This window comes from Pelmatolapia mariae, linkage group LG6 (assembly GCF_036321145.2).
Source record: "Pelmatolapia mariae isolate MD_Pm_ZW linkage group LG6, Pm_UMD_F_2, whole genome shotgun sequence".
Classification (NCBI taxonomy): Eukaryota; Metazoa; Chordata; class Actinopteri; order Cichliformes; family Cichlidae; genus Pelmatolapia; species Pelmatolapia mariae.
Genome location: NC_086232.1, coordinates 29,924,169 through 29,942,030, shown reverse-complemented (window position 1 = coordinate 29,942,030; position 17,862 = coordinate 29,924,169). Strand labels below are relative to the sequence as shown.

The 17,862-nt window shown below is 40.3% G+C and overlaps 1 protein-coding gene across 1 annotated transcript; it reads left to right on the top strand.

Moving 5' to 3' along the window:
- The first annotated feature begins 434 nt into the window (after positions 1-434).
- On the top strand, positions 435-14,224 carry srp68 (signal recognition particle 68). The gene is made up of 16 exons (XM_063476552.1): positions 435-577; positions 992-1,058; positions 1,418-1,531; positions 1,726-1,921; positions 2,827-2,909; positions 3,041-3,150; positions 3,274-3,353; positions 3,497-3,637; positions 8,508-8,606; positions 8,765-8,829; positions 9,340-9,493; positions 9,659-9,753; positions 9,973-10,102; positions 10,513-10,588; positions 10,674-10,723; positions 11,466-14,224. The coding sequence occupies exons 1-16, from the start codon at positions 490-492 to the stop codon at positions 11,691-11,693; spliced, it is 1,776 nt and encodes a 591-aa protein (XP_063332622.1). The 5' UTR covers positions 435-489; the 3' UTR covers positions 11,694-14,224.
- The last annotated feature ends 3,638 nt before the right edge of the window (positions 14,225-17,862 follow it).

The following is a 17,862-nucleotide window of genomic DNA, read 5'->3' as shown; positions in this document are numbered from 1 at the left end:
TTACTTGCTCTGTGGGAGGAAGCTGAAGGCCCCACACAAACGGCACACTGAAAGGCCTCAAACAGCTGGTGGATTTGAACTGGATGATGAAACTTTGTGTGAGACAACAGCGGTGACCACTCACCATCGATGCCCAGTCTATATATTAAATAGGGGCATTAATACGAAGGTGGATACAAAAGCAAAGAGGGGTGGTTTAATTTTATGATGATATAATTTATTCTAATTATAATTAATAGCAGTAGATGTATTGATAATGATAATAAGAAGAATAAAAAAATGTTTTTATTTTTATTTTGATTGTTTTTGTTTATTTGTTGTTTCGGGGACAGTGGGGCGTATTTCATTGAATCGACTGAATCATGAGGCACATCAGCAAAGTCTCGCGAAGTTTGCCCCTTTGCCCCTCCCTGCGCACTCATTGGTCCCTGGCTGCACCTCTGACTGGGCATGTGTGTATGTGTGCCGCTTAGCTGTTAGCGTGTAGAGATGGCCTCAGACAAGCAAAACGACGCTAAAGTTTCCCTAATGGAAGAAAATAAAGAAAACTTACCGGATGGAGGACTCGGACTGGAAAGTATCCTTAAGAACACGACATGTGCTCTTTGACGTTTTCCCTCTGCGAGCATGTTTCACGCTCTTAAGCTAACGTTAGCTTTTAGCTAACTCAGTTGGAAGATAAGCTAGCGGTTATTAGGCTACGTGTCATACTGAAGCAGGCTGTCAGTGGTAAATGGGGATTTTTATGTATTTACAATTTATTTTGGGGGTCTGAGGACATATTTTAAGATTGCTAGCTATTATGTGATGTCATCTTTGAGTTTCATTAGCGGTTACAATGCCTTTAGTTAAAACAGCCTGTCTTGGTGCTTGCGTACAATAACTGCTATCAATACTGAAACGTTCATGCTTGAAAATAAGTGGTAAACTGCCCCACAGAGTAACGTGTGTGATGGTCACATAAGGTTTGTACCTTAACGTTTAATCTCAGTCTTGCAAATCATCAAAGAATCCCAGCAGCAGCACGGCCTCAGGCATGGAGACTACCAGAGATACAGGTGAGCTGGCTCAGGTCATACATGACAGGGTGGAGATTTGTGTGTGGTGCAGCAGTTTTTCACCCAATGTAAAGACACTGACATGAGACATCTGTTCACTCTTTCTGTTCACAATACTGGGCTCAGATTTATGGTTTAATGCAGTTAAATGGAACGGGTGTGGATTAAAGTTAAACTCAAAGCTTTTGATGTCCACCTGTCTTCACCACATTTTCATATTTGCGGAGTTTAAGATATAGTGATAGATAATTTTTGTTCTTTGATCTTCCTGCATATTAAGTTTCGTGGTGACTTTTTTTGTCTATGTTGTATTTCATTTATTGTAATGTAGAATTAAAAAAATCCTTGTCTGTTTCCAGGGGCTACTGTTCCCGCAGGCTGCGGCGCCTCCGCAAGACTCTTGGCTTCAAGATGGGAAACCGACACAAGTTTGTTGGGAAGAAAGTCACTGTGGAAATGCTTTCTGATAACAGGTTAGACTTAGATCATTTTAACTGGTCATTCACGTGTAGTTAACTGGTTGCTGGTTTGGGAACCTTTACATTAAGGAAATTCCAGTTTGAAACACTTAAAACAGATCACTTTGCTTTGATGTGGAACAGTTCAGCGGCTTGATGCTTTCACATAAAAAACAAACTGTTTATACATCTATGCCACCTTTTTTCAGGTATCTTCTGCTGGTTTTGATGGAAGCAGAGCGTGCATGGAGCTACGCCATGCAGTTGAAGCAGGAGGCCAATACGGAGCCACGTAAGCGCTTCCACCTGCTGTCACGACTACGTAAGGCTGCAAAGCACAGTGAGAAGCTGGAGAAGCTCTGCGAAAGCCCCCGTGTGGACGCCAAAACTAAACTGGAGGCACAGGTACACAGGTCAAATTCACCTTAACTGACCCGTGTAGGTGTGTGGAATAACAAGTGGATGTGCAGCGAGGTTCCAGCCTCAGAGATGAATAACTTTAACTTTTCGATTTGTTGTCTTTCAACTGTAAGATTTCAGAACTTCAAACACTGTTAATTAGAAAAACAGTGCAGAATATTCCATGACGATATTTTATCTACACAGGGACACCAAATATTGATATTTTAATCAATAAAATACTTTTGGAATACTTTGAACAAGAGGACTGAAAGGTTGGAGGAGGCAGCCTTTCTGCAAACAGTTGCAGTGTGCCTTTGGATTGACTGCAGTTATTCAGGGAAATTGGCAGAGGATTGTGAATAATTGCTTTCTCTAATCTATAAATGCAGACAGATTGCCAGCGGTCTGAATGACTCTGTGTCAGTGAGCACAACTTGAGGGGACTCAACTAAACTGGCTGACAGCTGATTGTATTCTGGCTATATTCTTGTAGAAAAGAGGGTCATTTCTGTCTGCGTAGACAACAGATTTCCCTGTATGTAACTGCCAACTTGACACTGTTCCATCGCAGACTGATATCAGGCTCAAAGCAGACTGATTCTGTCTTACGGCAACTTCTGCAGCAAATTTTAGTGACAGTGTTGTGTACTTATTTTGCAACAAAAGAAAAAAAATGAGTTTAACTGTAACTTTGGAGACATAATTTGGAGTTGAAAAAAGATGCTAAATTGTAGTACTTGCTACTGCAGATATCACAAAAATGTTAAATCACAATAATATCATATCACGAGTGAAATATTGTGATAATATCATGGAGTGTCTTGGTGATTCCCACCTTTACTGTTGATGAAGTGTGGTGAGGGAATGAATAGAGGAGCTCCTCATCATGGGTTGTGGTGTTATTTCAGGCCTACACTGCATACCTGACTGGAATGGTGGAGTTTGAGCTGCAGGAGTGGAAACAAGCCATGGAGGCTTTCAACAAGTGCAAGTGAGCTTTAACATTTCTGCACTCTTTTTTTTAGTTTTTTAATTCTTCTTTTAATAATGGGAGGTTTTCTTGTTTGTTTGTTTTTCTTTCACTTTTTTTTAAACCACTGATGAATATTTTTGTCTTGTCAGGACCATTTATGAGAAGCTGGCCAGTGCCTTCACTGAGGACCTGGCAGTTCTGTACCGGCAGCGTGTAGACGAGATATCGCCCAACATTCGCTACTGCGCTTACAATATTGGTCAGCATTGCTGTAGTCGTTCTTCTCAGTGTCATTGTTGATGCACATCACCAATCCTGAGTTCAGTCCTTCCTCTGCACACTGACAAACACACACTCACTCCCTGGTTGTATTTGATTTTAGGTGATCAGAATGCCATCAATGACTTGATGCAGATGAGGCTGACTGGTGGAGGAGGTGGCATGATGGCTGAGAAACTAGAGGTAAACACAAAGGGGTAAAACTTTTGTTAATCAGTCTGTAATTCATGATTAAACTGCTGAGGGGAGCACATACCAAACAAGAATATTACACAGCTGTGTAATCGTGTACTAAATCCAGAAGTGTTTGTTTTGTTTCCCTCAAGGCACTGATTACTCAGGCGCGAACCAAGCAGGCGGCTACTATGAGTGAAGTGGAGTGGCGAGGACGCACGGTGCCCGTGAAGATCGACAAGGCTCGCGTCTTCCTGTTGGGTCTGGCAGACAACGAGGCCGCCATCGCTCAGGTCAGCCTCTCACACATTCCTTCTTTTTTAAGCATATAAACAAACTCAGTGGGAAACGCATGTTGTTGCACCTCCTAATTTTGGTAGTCCTTTCTATGTCTCTTGGGCTGCAAACAATGGAAACAACTGCAGAGACATTGACTCAAAGACAATAAGTGAATAGATTCCCTCTGTAGTACAAATATAACCTTGTTCATCACTGGTCATTACCCCTCCCTGTGTTTCCTGACTGCCTCCCGCAGAGCTACTATCAGAGACTACCCAGTATTGATCATAACACTGATTCTCTGTGCTCGTATGACCCATTTAGACTGCTTATAAATGCCAACGTTTTAATTTAATGAATTCAATCTTGTTTCTTATTCTCCGCTGCCACATGCCTTTTATATCCTTAGAAGGGGAGCCTATTATTTTTGTTTTCACTTCCAAATTCAGGCCCACTTCTATATTTTCATTCTTAAATTGGGCCTTGATTTGAGTTTTAAGCTCACAAGGATTATTTGCAGATCAGGTAGTGTCAAACATAATTCCTGGGTACAGACACGCCAGTCTTACCTGTTGGACTGCTTTGGAAAATGTCTTAAAAGTGTTTTAACTATATTTTCATAAGTTTGGCAGCTTTTCCATCTGTTTAAGACCTCGTATGTGACCATTCATACTAAAACAACACAATTAAGTGATAGTTAAAGCAATTAAATGACTACTTTCACTATCTATAAGAGAAATAAAAGAAACTATGATTCTTTTTCAGTGAATTCAGAGTAAAGTTAAAATTCCTGTGAATTAACACTTTGTTTTATAACTTTTTGTAATTTTACACATTTATTTTCTATAATTTAAGCCTAAAGAGTCGTGCTGACAGATTTCTTTCATTTACTACAGCGGCATTTCTTTATCATGTACTGAAAACGCTTTTTCTTATATTAAGACGTCTCATTGATTAAATGTGTAGTTCCACTTGTTTACAATGACAGGAAGGGGAGTTTCACTTGTCCGCCCCGCTTAAGATCAAAGAATGTGACCCACAATGTAAAATGAGTTTGACATCCCTGATATAGATGACCTCGATATCCAAAACCTTTGCATGTTTTCAATGAATGTCCGGTACAGTAAAAGTGAATATATGAGAGGAAATAAGTAAAAGCATAAAAGTCTCTTCTTAACTAAAGTTGAGGCTGTCGGGTACTCGTCAAGCATTAAAATGGTTTAACCTCCTAAGACCCGAACTCTTCCACTGCATGCATTTTTAATTTCTCTTTGATATTTGGACATATTGGGGCCCGATGAATGTAAAAACAAAGAATTACCAGATTTTTTTTTTTTTGCCTTATTTTTGTTTTTAAGAAAAATGAGAGCCACATATGAGCAAATTCGTTTAAACAACAGTAGCAGTATAATGTCCTGGTAAGTAGTGCTGGGCGATATGACGATATATATATATATCGTGTGGACGATAGAAAAGTGTCTATCGTGCCAATTGTCTTCTATCATTTCTATCGTTTCTAACCCTAATTTTATAAATTATTACATAAAATATATCATTAACCCTTTACAACCGGTCGGAGCAGGCACACTCCGTTTTGCCTAACTATTTTTAAATCCCTGTAGAACTGGAACCACGTAAGGTAGTGCAATAATTGTTTTTGCATATGAAACCGTAGGAGTTGTACTTACATCTTATTCCATTAGCTCGTCCTAGGTCACGGTTTCCTTCCACATATAGCTTTGCAAAAATTGCATAAAAAGCACTTCCAGCAACAAAAACATAATATTCCAGACTTGCAGCAACAAAAACATAATATTCCAGAAACACGCTTTGCCGATCCGATCACCTGTTCATAACACTTCCTATGTTGGAATATAAGTCAGCGCGAACTATCACTTGTCCGAAACAGGAAGTGACGTCATTTTCGCGGAAAATTTAGTTTTTTACCTTCAAAGCCTATGTTGGTGTTTTTAAAAGTCATGTTTGACTTTATGCTTTTCTGTATCGTTTCTGGGATGCTTAGAAGTCAAATTACACTGTTGGAAATAGTTTATTTTGATGCACATGCTGTTTTTTTGCAAATTTGCATTATAATATTTATTTTCATTTTTCCTGTAGTATATTAAAATTTGTGTATCTCAAACATAAAACTATGAAGACACTCAAAATAAATTTCCTGTGGTTGGAAACTATTTTGTGCAACTTTTTTGTATTTACAGTTTTGAGGGATAAGCCTCTTAAATTTCTCTAACTAGAAATATATCTAAAAAACAAAACAAAAACTATTTTCAATTTTTTGTAGTTTATTGCACTTTTTTTTGCAATTTATGTAGTTTCTATGGACTTAATGCATACATATTATTAAAATTTGGGCTATAACGGTTGTATTGATGTATAGCAACTTGAAATGCTCCCACAAATGGCACTACAGCATGTAAAATGTAAACATAAGCTCTGGCGGACTTGGTTCTATGGTAGGTCTTAAAGGGTTAAATGGCCTGTGGCAAATATATTAGTGTTGTCTTCTCACTATACATACTCTGAACTTTATGCAAGAGAAAATAAAGTATAAAAAAATGATATTTTTCGCAAAGAAACTCTGTCTTGTGGTTTTGCGACATGGTGCTGCTTTACGTGCACCCGGATTTGCGACATGCTTTACGGTAACTCAAGACAAAGACTGCACCCTCTCCACTCGCTGTTTACAGACTGCATACTTTCCAGATGACCACAGGTTAGGTGGTATATCGTGATATATATCGTTATCGTGATATAAAAGAATTCATATCGTGATAAATATTTTTTCCATATCGCCCAGCACTACTGGTAAGTGGATATCAGGCCCTTGTAGAGCAAAATTCAGTATTTTGGTCTAAATAACCGAAAATGTGATGTCCACATATGTGGACGCCAGGTCCTAGGAGGTTAATAAAACCATAAAACAACCCTGAGAGCACTCCGTGCAGTTCCTTAAAATTTCAGCAGGTGGCACTCTGTTCTTGATAGTATCACATGTCCCCTCGCTGTCGCCACAGCTCATTCCTTCTGTTTTGTGCCCAAGTACTCAGCACACCCTGCAGACACACCTGTCACACCCATTGCCACTCAGGTCTCAGGCATGCAGCTGCTCTCATCACACAACTGCATTCTACGCATTTCACCTCGCACATGAATGCAGGGCTACACCCAGCAGCTCATTTCAGTTTCAGATGGAGTATTTTAGGTCTAACTATTGAATAAAAGGCGTTTAAAGGTGGCTGTGATTGACTGTGTGGAGAAGAACTGCGATGCTGGCGGTTTTTATCACATTTGGCTTTTCTTATTGGTCACAATTAAAGGATTTTTGCATAGTATGCACATTATATAGTGTCACAGCTCTAGCACCTTTAGCTTCACAATGTGCACCTGTTCTTCTGCTTGTGGCCTCAGGGGATAGGAGACACTGTAGGGCCAAATGTCAGCCCTAGTTGAAGGGCTGTCCCCTCCTCTAATCAGTGTATCCATCCAGCCCTCCTGCCAAACAGCACAGAATGCTCAACAGGTAGAACTGGCTGTTCTAGGCCTTACCAGGGTGTTGGCACAAGTGTGAAACGCGTAGCAGCATCACCTTTCTGGGTGGGAGAGAGAAGACTTGTGAACAATCTGTTATCAGGTTTGCCACCACAAGAATTGTTTTGTAACATTCCTCTATTGTGTTTTCTCAACTTTTAGCAACAACGGAGACACAGTAATGTAACCCACAAAATCTTTTAAATGCTTAAAACAGATATTTTTATGAATGATCAGTCCTTCTGTAATTGTTTTATTGCTCACATTTCGCTTTTTTCCAGTGTTAGTAAAACCCATCCTGCATCTTTCTGAGAATATCTGTTTAACACAGGCCTGTTGTATTAGTGTGGCGATGAAAGACGGCTTAGATGACGAACAATCGTGTCATTCTTAAAGACCTGAACCCTGAAACTATAAGTGTCTTAACTGCTGATGAGTTATGTGCAGGAATGCATCAGCAGCCTGCCGGGCCACATACCTGCGTCTCTCCCCGAGTTTGTCAGTCGCATTCCTGCTTTAACTGTTGCTCTTTGTATCAAAGTACTAAAACTGTTACATGCATCAAATGTTTGCTTGATCGCGTTTTAAATGAGATACGTCTGCACAATCTGGTAGAAACCTTTTATGATCTGATCAAGTTTCAGCCAAATCTGATCAGTCTGGTTAAATGGCTGATATCACTGCGTAAATCTGCTTGTAAGTTATTCTACAAAAAGCATAAAAAGGATTTGTGAACATCTCCACTTTCAGTCTGCATGTTAAGAGGCGCGACTGTTTCCTCCCCTTCTCCCCTCTGCCTGTGTGTGCCTAGGATGGCCTCAGAGTATTGAGTGTTCTTTTGGCTGAAAGCAGTCTTTGTAGCTACAAGAAAGCAGAAGAAAAGCAACTGAAAGTGTTAAAGTATGTTCCTAGCTGACCTGTACAGAGAGCTGAATTGAAGTAAGGAGATACATGGAAGCCAAACTGGAGGCTGAAAAACGGCTTCAGTGCCTTCAGTGTGTCCTGTTACTGCTGGGCCTGCATTTTTGATAGGTACTCTGTTTTTACTTTCCAGAGTCATCTATTGTATATCTCATCTTCAGCATGTGCCATCCATCTCACACATAGGCTTCACCCCCTGGGTTTTCATCATTGTTGCCAACTTAGACATTTAGTTGCATTAAATCTATGATCTTTTAAAAAATGTAAAGACCGTGCCGGTACGATCTGAGACGTTTCTCTGCTAAGAATGTGAAACACACCCGTCTCCCACACCCTCCTTCTCTACTATTCACTAAGTTCTACATTATTTTTTTTTTCTTTATCCTCATCTTTGGATCTGTTTGTGTCATTCAGGCAGCTAATGAGGAAACCAAAGAACATCTGTATGAGACCCTGTTGGCCGAGTGCAGAGACACCATCCAGGCAGTGAAAGAGGAGCTCAAGACTGAGGCGGTAAGATTCAGCAGGATGAAAAGCTGTGATGTTTACAAGAATGAGAGGTGGTGAAGGTGTAGCTTGTAAATACTTGAAACTGGGAATACTAGAAAGTTTAAAGAGCTTTTTTTTTTTTTTTTTTTTGTAAATCTATTAATTTTTTTTTATCACTGTAGAAACAGCGAGAGAGGAGCTCTGATGGTGACACTGGGAAGGTGTCCAACCTGCAGTACCTGCACAGGTAAAAAAGGAAGAAAAATGTACTTGAATTTTACTCCTGGTTCTGTTAGGTTAGTCAGTCATAGGATTAGAGCTGCAGCTAAATGCTTTACCACTTATCTCAGTAAGTCAATAACACTTTGATCATTCCCCTCCTTCCTTCCCTCCTTGTCTCTTCATGCAGACAACACTGTAACACACAGATCTTCAGTTTATTGTGAAATTACAAACACATGCTCACTTTTGGGAGGATGAAATCTGAGAACATTTGGCTGTTTGTTTGGAAACATTACTAGCAGTTTCTAACATCTTTTGATAGACAGACATATATAAACCTGTCAGGTCGGGGCATCATTAGGCTGAACGTGTGTCGGGTAAGTCTGGTTCAACTTGTAGAGAGCCTGTGAGGCATGTTAATGGTTCCTGACGATGTCTGCAGTTAAGCTTTGATTCAGCCGAGGTTTACAGACCTGATGAGTTTAAAGAGATCGCACGCCGTAAGTGAATAATCACTGCTGCTCCTCTCTCCCAGCTACCTGACCTACATTAAGCTGTGTACACTGGTGAAGAGGAATGAGAGCATGGCTCATACTCTGCAGGCCAAACTGAAAGAGCCCGAGGCCGACGAGAACAAGAGGGGGCCCCGTCCACAGGATCTCATCCGCCTGTATGACATCATCCTGCAGGTGAATGTCCTGTTATCAAGTTCTGTCTCTAAGTTGTGTGGTTCTATTGAAAAAGCAAAAGCCTTAGGTGTACAGCCTGATGTTTGTGTTACCACAGTTACATGATGTGTATCTTGTGTTTTTTTGGGGGGTTTTTTCCCACCACCACCTCCTCCAACTATCCAGAGTCTGGCAGAGCTCTCCACCCTGCAGGGTCTGGAGGATGACCACACCTTCCAAAAGGAGGTGTCCCTGAAGACCCTGGTCTACAAGGCCTACAGGTCAGTGTTTTTGTGCCTGGTTTTCAACATGTTCTGCATCAAACAATGCAGCTGAAATTCAAACAGTGCAACAAGTGTCGTATTTACAATCGCAAATACACCTGCGTCCTGATGTGAAAAGTATATCTAAGCTTTGTTCCATTTCAGATTTCCATGAAAGCTTCTGCAGTTCATAAACCCACATGTTGTTAATGAGCTGCTTTCTTTGGCCTCTTGCAGGTGTTTCTTTATAGCCCAGTCTTATGTGTTAGTGAAGAAGTGGAGTGAGGCGCTGGTGTTGTATGAAAGGGTGCTGAAATATGCCAAGGAAGTCCAATCTAAGGCCAAGAGCCTCAACAACAGCCTCAAGGTTGGTATAACATGCAAGCAAACACACACACACCTCAAACATGAGTCATGGCGTTACTCATTGTGGAGGCCTCTTTTCAAAGCCTCATCTTTATCTAGGTTGCCATTTTAGTTATTTACAACACATTATATTTAGACAAATAGACAGATGTTATTAAAAAGCTTTATGGTAAAAAGCTTTATGGTAAAAAGCTTTATGGATCACAAAGATACAGATGCCTGCTAATCTGTTCTAAGTAACACTAATAAATTGCCAGATTTTTAATCACCTGCTGGTTAGTATAAGTAACTGTGCAGCAAACCATGTTGTTTGTTAGAAAAATGCAATGAGACCCAAACACACAGTACATCAAAGTTTAACAAAAATATCACTGCACTACATTAATTTACATTCATCATGAATTTCTGCAGGATCTCCCCGATGTCCAGGAGCTCATTGCTGAGGTCAACGCTGAAAAATACTCACTTCAAGCTGCTGCCATTTTAGGTGCGAGCCTTTAAGTCGTTAAACAGTTAAACCAGCAGTCGTCTTCTCTGTTGTACAGTCCTGAAGAGATGTGTTTGTGTTTCAGACACCGATGAGATAGTTGAAGTTCCTCAGCAGCTGGTGAAGGACAACACGGTAAGAGGAGGAAGCCTCAGGCTGCTCAACACTACAGCCATACACATACACATGGTTCTTGCACGTTTGTGTCTGTACGAATAAAATAAACGAGCTCTGTGGATTAATTACTTATCGATTATATTACTCCTGAAGAGCCGAGGTGAAGCTTAATTTGTATATTTGCGTCTAACAAACTGCAACATAAAAACTTGAAAAGTGGTTTTGATGATGTCATTTAACTTTTTACATGTATATCTATTTTTGTGATGAAACTTGATTTTTAGGAATTTCAATAACTGGATTAAGTTTGAGTGGATCTGTCACAGTCTGCACTTTAGTAGCTTTAGTTGCATGAATCAAAGTTCGAAATCTTATCCGTGTCATGCTGGCCTTGGCCTAACGCGAGCTGTTTCTGCTCCCCTCACAAACACAATATTTGAAGAACAAAGGGCGGGGCTTGTGCTCTAACAGCCAGAGCTGAGATTAGGGATATCCTCTTTTTGGAAAATGAGTGTTTGGAGCAGCCTGAAGCATGGGATTATTTGCACATATGCTAATCTCATCATTTTAATTTTTGTCTATGCTTGATGTGATCTGCCATTTTAACATTTATGACAAGAAATGCAGTTTGATGGGGCAGTCATCACTCCATTTTCTGCTGTTTTTTTTGTTTTTTGTTCAATTTTCTTTCTTCATTTAGCTGAACTTTCTGTTCCCTATGATTCCAGTGCTCTCATCTCCTCACTTCTTTTTCACGCAGCCCCTCTGTGACCACCTGGAGACCTTCCGCTTTGACCCCAGTCTCGTCGGAAAACAGCCCAATCTGGTCCAGTTCCCACCCGACTTCCAGCCAATCCCCTGCAAGCCTCTGTTCTTTGACCTTGCTCTTAACCATGTGGCCTTCCCACCGCTGGATGACAAGGTGGAACAGAAGGGCAAGGGCGGTCTGACTGGCTACATCAAGGGCATTTTTGGCTTCGGCAGCTAAACCTAAACCCACACACTTTGACCTCCATGTGAGAGCCACAGGGCCCAGAGTTTACTGCAACCAGCCAGAATTGGGTCAGCTGTTAATTAGAATCATTTCAGTTTGTCTTTTATGTTTGATTTTTAGTGCCTATGTGCAGAGGGGTTGGAGTTGGCAGTTCTGAGGAAGACAGAGTCAATATAGTCTTCTCGGAAAGATTAATGAAATAGTAGCACTATGACCCAAGTCCACATCCAGCTTCAGTAATCCTACCAGGCTGCATGGCTTCACAGCATACAGGCTCCCTCCTTAAATTGAGCAATGGAGGTGTTGGCAACTTTTAACACATTAATATGCTGTGGTTTTGATGAGTGAAGCCAAGCTGTCAATCTCACAGTCTAGTAAGATTACATTTTTCCCTCCTGTGTTTTAAATGCGCCTTCATATTGTGTGTGTGTGTGTTTTTTTTCCTTATAAATGGATTGTTCTGCGTTTTTCTTAGCCCTCTAAAAACAAAAAGATGCGTTTTGATCTCATCAGCATCAACATTAATTACAAGACCTATAGCTGACCAAACTGTAATCATCTGTATGATTTCATCAGTCATCACAAACTGAAGTTTTTCCTCTTTATCTTTGCCCTTGTTGCTTTCACAGCATAAAAATCCTCATAACACTGTACAGCCACAAGACCTTGTTTTGGGACAAGAAATGTCAGCTTGCTCAGGTGCCTAAGAGTGTACTCGCACTGAGCTGCTCCTCCCAGCGTTCAGTTGTTTTGACCAGTGTGTACCTGTTAGAAGAGAACAGGTGGACATGGGTCCGTAGTTGAAACGCTGCTTCAGCGTCTCAGTTATTAACCAATAAATCACTGGTAAATAAAGGCACGTCAAAGGACAAGTGCGCCTGTCTTTAACTTTAAACTCTATAACGTGAACTGTAACACGTGTCTCTGAGTGGAGAGGAGATGTTTGGGTTTAAGGAAAAATTGGAAGAAAATCTTCAGACATAACCTCCAGAAACATACTCGGGCCTGAAGCACATTTTGAGTGCAGGCACACGAGGACAAGTGTGAGTACACCTTTAGTCCTTTAGTTGTTCCACTTGGTTGTGATTTAGTAGCAGTGAGGATCCGAACATGTACAACATCCAGTTCCTCCTAAGTGCCCTGTGGGTGGGCACTTAGATGTGGGCACCACATCATAACAAACCAAGCTGTCACTGTCTAAGGGGTAGGGTTGTCCATTAAGTTGTCCCTCATCTGCAGATGTGATGTACTTTTAATAATCGCAAGAAGAAATTTTTCCATTCTGTGGTTTTCTGTTTTTTCTTTTCTGTCATCCCATGTCATTGCGCCAAAGCCTCTCGAAACCCAGCCTCTGAATTCAGGAAACTGGGACAGCGTTAGCGTGACTAATGACAAAGCTATGAGTCACAGTTTGAAATTATCCTTTCTGAATAAAAGAAGCTGGATTGGCCAGTGTTTTTATTTCTTTGGTAGTTAAGAGCCTAAACTCACCAGGCAGTTCATTAGATGCACTAACCAGCTAGAACTAAAGCAGTCACATACAACACACACTGCAGTAAAAGGCTGCTTATTTACAGTCATAATAATGGCGGGATTCCCTCCATGACAGTTGTATTATCCTGCTTTAGTTTTAGCTACTTGGTTTATTTGTACTTTGTTGCATTTTTCTTGCCCTCAAACTTGATGTCCTGTCAAAGGTCCAACTGCTTCAATAGCTTCATCTCGCTGGAAGTAGAAAGCTCTTTAAAGGTCCCTCTGCTTCATATTTTCAAAGGGTACCTGCCTGTTGACTGCAGGTGCAGCTCATGAGACTGTAATCTGTTACTGTAACATTTTTAACGGTGTGTATTTATCTACAAAGGACAGTGGCAGACATCAGGACACTGAAGGAGCTGTTAGCAGCCTTTCATTTATCGCATTGCCAACACCACACCTCTGTCTGTCTGTCTGTCATGGGAAGGACTACAAAAATGTTTTCATCACCTTTGACATGTCTGCGGATTTTCTGTTTTACATGTTATTTGTCAGGACGTATTGACACCCCTTATCTTTATGGGACCTGGTTTGCCTGTGAGACTTGGTGAAAGACTAGGAAAGGACAGTTTCAGTCTCACTAACATGTTTAACTTTTTTGGGGGGGAGGGGGGGCTTAATTTTGTCTTCATCCCCCCCTCCCCTTCCCTACTCAAGTGTTTTTACGCTAAGTAAGATGGATGGGCTGGAACAGTTCCAGCACTTTACCTCGATTAGCCTGGAAAACAAAATAGATATGATCTGTAGATGCTGGAAACGTTTGTGTGTGTGAGGAGAGTAATGAAATGAGGGGATCGTATGATTTCATGTAGTTTCCAGCCTGCTAATTAAAGTATATTTGCACCAAATGCTGTTTTTGTGTCATTCTTCATTCATCTTTTTCTTTTTATGGAAAGCACTCTTGGCTGTATTTATTTTGATCTGGCATAGTTTCTGATTGCTAAAGAACTGCTATTAAACTCTGACGTGTTCTGAGGACGGTAGGCGTGGAGGTGTGTGTGTGTGTTCAGTTGCTCCTATGTTAGGGTGTGGGAGTGCATTGGATGCCTGAGCAGGGTGTGAATGTGTTTAGCTTTACTTTGTTTGTGCACTGAAAAGTAAGAATAATGATATAGGTGTGTTTATTAACCTCGATCTGACATCAGTGGGGTTTTTTGTTTTTTTTTTTTGGGAGGGGGGGGGGGTTCTTCCCATCTTTTAATCAAGAATATTCCATGCTAAAGTCCCCCCACCCCCACACAAGCGCACTGTTACCGTAGTATTTCAGAAATGTGTACTATTTAGAATAGTCTGAAAATATTTGAGCCTTTATGGGTTGGAGATGAATGCTTATCTGCAGAACAAAACCAAAGCGTAAAACTGTTGAACAACATTCTGTGTTACTGAATTATTGGCACAGATTTTTTCTTGCGCATTTTCCTCCAAGAGAGGTCCAGAATTTAGAATAACCATTAAAGCTAGGATGTGAGATTAACTTTGTAAACCAGACAGCTGTGCTGTGTGTAAGGTGAATGAAGAGGCTGGCACACCCTTGCAGTGTCTCTGCCTTTGTTGTTTCTTCTCTGTTCAGCTGTTAAGAATTTACAGGTATGCAGATACATAGTTGCTACATTAATGTGGCTCAAAATGAGCTGCAGAATGTGTGTGAACTGCAGGTTTGACATCCGGAGAAACGCCTGACCTGTAATCCCGAGGAATCTTAATGATTGCGGTGATTGTTTTTTCCGTGAGTCCTGCTTTCCACGAGGTCTTGCATTTGTGGTGCAGACATTTGTCTCTCTAAAAAACGCGAGTGTTTTAAGGGGAGGGGTGCACACCAGCAGTTTTCTTGTGTTTTTTGTTTGTTTTTGTTTTGTTTTGTTTCCTCTTATACAGGTTTAAGTATATGTTTTCAAAAAACTTGAAAAATCAATAAAAACTTAAATGTAAAAAAAAACCACGAGTGTTGTCATGCTCTTCAGGGATGCTGGGATAAAGCAGACTTTTTTTATTCTTCCTGTCATGATTGCCACAAATCAAAATCATCATTTTAAAAACACTTTTAGGAGTTTTCATGATGAATTAGAGCAGGTTTGGGGAACTCGAGCCCTCAAGGGCCGGTGTCCTGCAGGTTTCAGATATCACCCTAGGTAAACACACCTGACTCAAATGATTAGTTCATCGCCAGACAACTTCAAGGCAGGTTGAAGAGGTAATTTAGCCATTTAAATCAGCTGCGTTGGATCAAGGACACATCTAAAACCTGCAGGACACTGGCCCTTGAGGCCTGGAGTTCCCCACCCCTGATATAGAGGAAAATGACCCCTGTCTATGGGTAATTTTCAGTAGCTCACTTGAGGTTTAAGATGAAAGTATCGCTACAGTTTGTTACCTGGGTGCAACTACAATATACAATATATGTGAGCAAGTGAAAAAGTATGTTACTCCAGACAGGTAGACCCACCCAGAGAGAAACGCTGTGTGACTGGACCAATGAGCACAGCGTGCTCTCGCTGTTGCAATGAAAGCTGCTTAGCTACATTCTTTCTCGTGATTTCCAATTGTTGCTATGCAGCAAAGAGACGCCCTGATCTGGAATAACTTCCACGTCTTTAGATGCTGCACACTAAACGTTCCAGTGTATGGGGCAACCTGTAATCAGCAGATTTATGACATGTACTACTATATGAAAGTGTTATGTAAATTACTTTCTGACCCTTTGGATGTTCCACTGTTGACTGTACACACAGTGTCCCTCAGTGTTTGTGGCACAGGTCTCCTCCAAGCCTTGACTCAGGCTTAATAGTGAGGGGTCAGGGTGACATAGCCAAATGAGAACGACTTAATTTCCTTGTTATAAATTCAGGAATAAAGGCTCAAAAAAGAAGAAGGAAAAATCAGAAAGGGGAAAAGAAATTGATCTTACTGTGTAAACTATCGTCTCCTGAATATTCTCATTAATTTGGAGCTTTCAGATTGGGAATGCTATGAGTAGCCTTTTACCAAAATTACAATGTAATTTTAGTCTGTGATTTAAAGTTTGTTTTTTTTGTTATGGTTGCAGAGAAATTTCTTGCATATACTAATGCATCAAGTTGCTATTGTCTGGCAGTAGATGGAGTTTTCCAGCATGCAAGACAGAAACCTATAAACGAAATTGTCCCAGCAGATGTCACCTTTAAATAAGTCAGTGTGACTTTTATGAGGTATTTAGTCTCTGTTTATGTTTCCTTCATGGTAGTGTGATTATTCTCCAGCACATTTCTTTCCGGGATAATAAATATATCCTTTATCCCTGATCCCAGGGACTTAACAGGATACAGAGGTAGAGAAACATGGGATAACATAAAGACCATTTGTTCTGCGTCCACTTATCAGGCACACATGGAATCACTTCTTTCTTTAATTATTTTACTGCTGCAAATTATTTCTACACGTCTTCCAATCCCTAGCCATATAAATTTTTAATGTTCTAATACTCAAGTAAAATGTAACTATAATAAAGGAAGGTGTGGTTGAAAGTAATTAGCTGTTACACATATATTTAGAATAATGGATGCTCATATATAACATGAAGCAGGTTATTAGCAATGAGGTCAGCATGTAAACCAAATGCTCATTTTCAGACAGATATCAGGCCGAGAGGATCATCTCGGGCACACAGCTCTGATGTGAACTCCTCTTTAGGAGTTAAAACAGGTTGTTTTAGAGGTCCAGGTCCAGTCCATAAGACAAATAATGATTGTTTAGAACTGTGACTCATACAAAGCTAGAAAAAAGAACAGTCCAAAAATAAAAACATGGAGCTGGAAATGAGGGTGACCCTTTAATAATTATCGCACATTTTCTTTTTCACACAGCATGTCCTCATCCTGGCTTCCTCCCCTCACCCCAACCAGTCACAGCACATGGCCGCCCCTCCCTGAGCCTGATTCTGCCAGAGGTTTAAAAGGAGTTTTTCCTTGCCACTGTCGCCAAAGCACTTGCTCAAAGAGGGGTCATATGACTGTTGGGGTTTTCTCTGTATTATTATAGGGTTTTTACCTTACAATAAAAGCACCTTGAGCCAACTGTCGTTATGACAAAACCGAATTGAATTAAAGACAGTCCAAAACAGAGATTTAAACTACACTGGGAGAAAAAAAATGTCAAAAATTGTAAAAATGCCTTTCAGACAGATCAACAGTGACCTGTTGCGCCAAAAACTCCTCCTGTGCTACATATTTCAGATATTTCAGAGCTGTAACTCTCCTTCTTCAGAAGTAAAAATGTATTTACAATGCAAATTTTACATGACAGCTGGACTCAATGTGATTAAAAAAGGAAACAAATTGCAAAGATTACACAAAAATAATATATGCTTTTTAAAAATATGGATAAGTGAATAAAAATATATAAGATGGGATAAAATAAATAAAAGGGGATAATGCTATATTGATTCTAAATTAAATGTAATATTCATTAGCCGTATGCACAAGCTAATCAAACATATGGCAAAACCTTGAAAATAGATGTGTGGTTGTGTGTGTGTTTTGCCATGCTCACAAGGTTTCACCAACATGGGTATCAATAAAGGGGAATCCGGTGCCTCAAGGCCTTTGGGTTTATTATTAGAATATATGTCAGTTTAAAAAAAAATTATTTCAATAGA

What these genes read in the sequence shown, in the direction of transcription:
- srp68 (XM_063476552.1), top strand. Translation starts at nt 490, where the DNA reads ATGGCCTCAGACAAGCAAAACGACGCTAAAGTTTCCCTAATGGAAGAA. An exon ending in CTGGTCTACAAGGCCTACAG is followed by an intron (nt 9,754 to 9,972) that starts GTCAGTGTTTTT and finishes GGCCTCTTGCAG; the next exon opens with GTGTTTCTTTATAGCCCAGT. An exon ending in TCAAGCTGCTGCCATTTTAG is followed by an intron (nt 10,589 to 10,673) that starts GTGCGAGCCTTT and finishes TTTGTGTTTCAG; the next exon opens with ACACCGATGAGATAGTTGAA.